The sequence below is a fragment of the Mesitornis unicolor genome, unplaced genomic scaffold (assembly GCF_000695765.1).
Source record: "Mesitornis unicolor isolate BGI_N332 unplaced genomic scaffold, ASM69576v1 scaffold38119, whole genome shotgun sequence".
Classification (NCBI taxonomy): Eukaryota; Metazoa; Chordata; class Aves; order Mesitornithiformes; family Mesitornithidae; genus Mesitornis; species Mesitornis unicolor.
This window is the reverse complement of record NW_010207276.1, coordinates 99,707-106,108: the sequence shown is the minus strand read 5'-3', so window position 1 is coordinate 106,108 and position 6,402 is coordinate 99,707. Positions and strand designations below refer to the sequence as shown.

At 39.6% G+C, this 6,402-nt stretch overlaps 1 protein-coding gene across 1 annotated transcript in view; it reads right to left on the bottom strand.

The window, feature by feature from the left end:
- The window catches only part of MLLT4 (myeloid/lymphoid or mixed-lineage leukemia (trithorax homolog, Drosophila); translocated to, 4), a gene marked incomplete at its 3' end in the record, with an annotated part of 72,502 nt that overhangs the window by 1,608 nt on the left and 64,492 nt on the right, over nt 1-6,402 (bottom strand). The window contains exons 24-28 of the mRNA XM_010192075.1: nt 6,157-6,275; nt 4,933-5,127; nt 4,584-4,675; nt 3,969-4,157; nt 330-1,352 (exon numbers count right to left, since the gene is read on the bottom strand). Of these exons, the coding sequence (XP_010190377.1) occupies nt 330-1,352; nt 3,969-4,157; nt 4,584-4,675; nt 4,933-5,127; nt 6,157-6,275 (1,618 nt within the window). The remainder of the gene's footprint in view (nt 1-329; nt 1,353-3,968; nt 4,158-4,583; nt 4,676-4,932; nt 5,128-6,156; nt 6,276-6,402) is intronic.

The following is a 6,402-nucleotide window of genomic DNA, read 5'->3' as shown; positions in this document are numbered from 1 at the left end:
AGCAAATTCCTGCTTGATTTAACCTTCTAATCGTACTCCTACTCAGGTACATGGCAAAATCCCTTTATCCAAAGGGAAATTCTTCTCCCACAACCAGAAAACTACATTGGACTGCCAACTTGGATTCTGTAAGAGGTAGCTATGATGCATAATACATCACTTAACTGGTGTAAGCCATTATAGGTTAGTAATTTTAAAATTCAAGGTATTTAAGAAAGCTTCATCCTCCTTTACCCTGTAAGAACACCAAAATACCCAGACAAAGCCAGAGAACCCACCAAGACAGATATTTACAATACTTCTGTCTAGAAAGGATTATCCCTTTTTACCCTTGCTCTTCTTTCTGCCTCCAGCCGCTGCATGATGAGCATAGTATCCACATCGTCATCTTCCTCTTCATCATCATCTTCATCCTTTTGCTTTGACTCTTGAAGTCGCTTTTGGAACTGCCACTCGAGCATGAGTTTGCGGAGGCGGTCGTTCTCTTCTGCTGTACGATCGGGCTTGTTCTGCAGCTCCTGAATCTCTTTGCTCAGCATGTCCACAATGTGCATCTGTTGCTGCTTCTCCAGTTTCTCCTTAGCATCCCGCTTCCAGGGATCTGGGGAGAGGCTGTCACTTGAGGACAGTTCTTCCTTGCTGATAGTAATGTACTGCAGATCTCTGCGCTCAATAGTCCGAGGCTGCTGCTGGGGCTGCAGCTCACGAATGACTGTTTCTTGAGACCTCTGCAAAGTTGAAGGTTTTTCTGATTTCACTTGCTGAAGGGAAACAGGAGGAACCACAGGCTGAGCAGGAATTAGCGGCTGAGAACGCATTTGGCCCAGTTTTCTCTCCTGCTCACGACGTTTCCTTTCTCTTTCTTCTTCCAAACGTGCCTTTTCCTTTTCATACCACCTCTGATGCTCTTCTCTTTTTTTACGCTCAGCAGCGGCTACCTGGGAAGATGTTTGTGCTCCTGCCTGATTTGGAGGAGGAGGGGGAGGCAGAGGCAAATCCATTTGTAGTTCATCAAATTCAGCTGCATAATGCACTGGAGGAGGTGGCGGTGGAGGGGGAGGATCTGTTCTGATGGGCTGGGAAATGGCCACTGGAGTTGGCTGGCTGGTAGCTGGAGTTTTCCAGCGGCCAGGTCCACTTTTAGTTAAGCAAGAACCAGGCGAGACCGGTTTGGATGAATGGTTGAGGTGCTCTTGGCTAGATGTGCTGGAATCCACCGATGAATTCATCCACTGATCGCTGTCTGACTTCCGATCGATGTACTCTACATCCTTCCGTATGACAACTTCCAAACGATTCCTCTCTGGCTGGAAAACTTTATCTCGGAGTTCTTCCTGGGAACGAGCCACACGCTGGAAAAAATTAGACAAGGCATGTATTTCATAGTCTGCTGATATTAAAACATATTTGAAAATGGCTCACTCACTGCATTCTTATTACTGAAGGTAATTACTTCTAGTGAATTTCAGCTTTTCCATGCCTCGTAAGTTTCCCAACACCAACAATAAAATATTCTTCTCAGTCCTTTTAACACAATTCAAGTCATGGAAGACTGAGCAACCTCTGAAATGCCTGGAAACCTGGACTGGAAGGAAGGATAAACGCAAACTGGAGCTTAAGCTGAAAACCGCCCCAGCTTGCACAAATTCTCAGGACTATCCCTGACACCCCTTCCCCCACACGAGCACCAGTCCTGGCAGCTCGGAGCAGCAGCTCAGGCGCACCAGCTCTGCCATTCAGCCTTCAGCTGGCTTGAACGAACATTTTTCCTATTGGGAAGGCAAACAGAAAAGCTGCTGAGGAGGAGACAAGGAAGCTGCTGCCCGCCCTCCTCCATGAACAGGCGAGATGACCCACAGGAAGCTCTTGTTATCACAGCATCATTTGGGGTACTCAATCTGGGCAGTCAGGGCTCATTCCACCTGCTCTTGTGGCATGGGTGTACTGGTCTGTGCTTTGGCCACATTTTTTAGTGTGTCAAACACCCCAAGTTTTTTGGTTTGGTTTTTGTTGGTTTTTTTTAATACAAGCTCCGGATCTCACAGTGCTGTGCAACCTCCTGACAAGGAATACTGGACCATAAATTAGGCTTATCAAATCTGTTTATTATTTTCTTGAAGCAAATATTCATACTTTGAATGTTAGGAACTACGAAGCCCTGAACACGTAATGTACCAATTATCGACAACTGAGAGAAGACCAACAAAGCAAACTCCTTTTTTCCTCCATCAATGACCTTAACCATGACCTCTGAAGAATGCCTGCTTTGAGATGAACAAGCATATTTTTTATGCTCTATTAGTCCAGCAGAGCTGAACACACAGCTATTTGTGTTAGATTTGCTGTAAAGATGCACCTAGACAAACAGTTTGCTAATGCCTTCAGAACAGAAAACAGGCATTTCACATCAGTCAGTAGCTTATGGCAGCTTTGTTTACTAGCCCAGTACTCACTGTAAAGATTAAAAGGATATTTTTTTTTAAGTCTATTTTCCTCTAATTTCAACTTAAAAGAACTATTGTATGGCAGGGAAAAAGTGTATACTGTCAGTGCTTGTAGGGAGCTAAAGCTTCGAGCTGTTTGCTTTATGAAAATGCTTTTCTGCACTGCATTCAGCCTTAAGACCATAGCTCAAATTCTGTATCTGTCAACAACTCTAACAGATGGTGTTCATCTCACCACTTTTAACCAACTCGTCTAAGCTGCTCACTCAATTTGTCTCAAGTAGGTGAGAGATTCATGTCCAGGCAGTGATTAATCCCATTGAGACAAATGAGTAGGAACCATTCTCTGGGGATACTCGCCTCCCCTGCCCCATCATCTACAGAGACCCTAACTATGCAGCTAAGATCAAAAATTACAAAATGTGAAGGAGTTAAGCACAGAAATTGAGCAAAATATTTCCACAGCTATTTGCCACAGTCATTTACTTAATTCTTCTTTAAAATTATCATCATACTTTGGGTGTGACATCCATTTCCTTAACAATGGAAATAATTAGGATTTGGTATCTACAATACTGAAGAAAAAAAATAGAACTGCACTAAGCTTTTACCAAACTGACTTTTCACTGAATTAACTTGATGATACATGTGCAAGGAATCAATAATGAATCCATACTTTACTTCTATGGCACAATCTCAAGGTAATTTAGATGACGCTGCTTTTTCAAAAGTAAAACATACTAAGCCTGGTGTAAGGTTCTCCTTTTATCACAAGTTAAAAAATGGCAAAAAAGTTCTCTCTACATTTTTAAGTCTCTGGTGGATTAGAAAAAAATATGATCTAGTCACTGGATTTAGTAGATCTAGATTTAATTTCCTGGATGGATTTGAGTAAAGTCCTCATTTACAGAGAGCAGGAAAACATTTTTTAAATTTATAAATGTATGAGATGGAGAGATAAAGTCATTTCATGTCAAGAAGCATCTGCACTTGAATAATAGGAAAGTATCAATGCAAGCAGAAAAAATGGAACTTGAATATTATTGTGTTTTAACTGCAAGAAGGGAATGTGTTCCAGTGAAGATCTTGGATATGTCTCAAAATACTGTTTTATTTCATTTTTAATACTTCACTTTGTCACTTAAACATTGCACCCAGCACCTTCTTGGAAGAGTCAAAAAATTAGTTTGCTTTTCAGTAAGCCACAAAACATTCTACAGGACAAACCTACTAGGGGGTTAAAACTGCCCAGGTAAGAGATCTGAAGATATTGATAACATAAATTTAGGGTAGAGGAGGAAAAAGAAAGAGGAGGGGGAAAAAAAAAGAAAGAAAAGAGGAGTAAGGTTTCTGAACCCAGGCCAATTGTGGCAAAAGCACAGTTGTTCCCCCCTGTGGTATATTCTGTCCTCAACAGTGCAGAGATTTATAGAGTTGACTGTTCCACCAGTCTAGGAGTGGAAAGCAAGCAGGTTCTTTCTGGTTTGTTTGTTTTTCTTACACTGAAAGAAATCACTCTCTCACCTGCATTGTACTATTGACCGAATGATTACTTTCTGCCTGGATCTGTGGTTTTTCTTCATAATTTGGCCACTGACTTTGAGCTGGACCCATTCGATCCTGGGACTTTGAAGCTGGGAATGTGAAATATTCTCTGGTATAGGTCTGCGTTGGGATGGGATAAGCTTCAGGTCGTGGGGGCAGAGTCTGTTCCTGAAAAAGGTAGAAAGCATAAGGTAGAGTTTTCTAATCACACAGATCTCCATGGAATATTATTCTAAACATGCATTTTCCAGATGTTTTCTTTTGGCTCATAAGGGCATTATTTGTCCAAAAGAGGAGATAAACATGTTTAGTATCAAATACAAGTTGTGGTTATGACTCATGTTTTTCTGGTCTGAAAACAAGTATGCAATATTGCACAAACCTGAAAAATCACAAGGAAAACTTCATGCACAAAATTTAATAAAATCACTCACAGCTGTCTCGATCTTTCATTAGCTGTAATAAGCAAAACTCCCACACAGTCCAGTATTATATTCAAATAGTTAAGCGAGACACTGCTTTGACTCAAGCACACAGACATTACTGATAGTTAAGGACAGTTTAATAGACATCATTTTGCTTGCCACTTCTGACCTCTGTACAAAGATTTCCAGTAGAGACTGAGGTTATTTTGGTGGTAGTTCCAGATGCATAAGCATTCTTTCCCCCGGGACTTGGAGGCTGATCTGTTGGAAAGTTGAAGGAAGCATTTACATGACTGTTAATAGTAATTTAATAACTTAGTAAAATAATAGCATTCACAAAGTAACTATGACTTTTCCTTTGAATAGCTCTAACAAGAGACTTGCTCCAAATGTTACTACTATGTCAGCATTTTAAACTTAATCAGTTTTTAAAAACAATCATCCCCCTTTTCCATTCAATAGCCTCTAAAGCCAGCGGAGGAGGCACCTACCCCTGAAAGAAGGATAATCTTACTTACTTGCTACATTGGGACTGGAGCGATGATCAGCTCTGTTTTTCATTAACCTGTCATCCCCTGGCAACTTCTTTGGTTCGCTGTACTCCGTCCACGGCAGCTGAGGGCTCTCAGGTGACCCATTTTGAGTGGAGTTGTTATACAGCTCAAAGCCTTCACTCTTTGGTCGGGGTTTACCTGAGCCACGGCGGTCAGAAACTGTAACAGTTGGATATCTATTTTCCCCCTTCCACTCATATTAACTACTGTCTACCATATTCTTTTCCAAACTAGAGCTACCTTGCATTTATAATTAAGAATGAGTTCCTGGTAAAGCAAATACTACATTTAAAAAACTTTACTTCTTCACATACATAATCCCACTCTTGTATCAACTATACAGGATTCCTTTGGCCTGTATGCTTTGAAAAAGCTTTTGACAAGGTACCATAGTACCTGGAAAAGCCAAATGTGCTTTCCTGGAAAGTCTCTTGCTCACTCGAAGGCATATGGCATCTGGGATGGTGTTCTAAACTGCAATAATAGGGATTTATTCTTTTAACCCATTCTTTTCTATACTGTAGTACTACGCTATATGTAGAAAAGGTCTTCCTTTACACAATTATTTCCTTTACAATGTTATTTTACATAAGACATGTCTTTTGGAGTTAGTTCACTGAAGTAGGATGATAAAATTTAACACTGGAAAAACATCCAAGAACTTCTTATGATCAGACACAGAAACTTAAGAAGATACATTTCAATATTTCTAGTTTAAAAACAAAACAAAAAACCCCCCCAAACAATGGTGAAACATGTTCCAGGGACTTCTGTTTCTATTTATTTTCTCTTAGTAATTACACTGCACTCTCTAGTTACAAGGAAGTCATATTCCGAGAGGAGGAGAGCAGCTTTTAGGAAAGGGATAGAAAACCCATTGAAGTGTAATGCCCTTTGTATTCATTATATTCCATTTGTTAAAATAAAAAGTACTTCTAACCAGAACTGTGTATAAATGAATAATTTAATTTTTAGAAGCATTTTATGAATTATTAGACTAGCATAATTTCAAATAATATTTAAAACCTGATGAACTTTTTATAAAAAAGGAAATGCTTCTTTCTATGTAGTTGTTTCTTTTCTGATTTAATATTTTGTAATATTTGCAAGCTAATCTTAATTATTATATTTCCTGCATTCTAAGATTTATAAAGCTGTTATCCACATAAATAATATTAGCATTTTTACCTCTTTGCATCATTGGGGACGGCTGATTAAGCAGGGTTGCCAGACCATGGTAAATTGCTCCTTGTTTTGCTACTTCTAATGTTACTACAGAACCTGTCCTAGTCATAAGTTCTGCTGCCCTGCAATAAAAGCCAAAGAAAAGAAAACAAAATAAAATTAGGCACTGTATTACTTAGTTCTCCTTATTTTTAGTTTGTACGTCATGATTTCTTATGTGTATTCTAGTAGTCTTTTGCTTGACAAAAC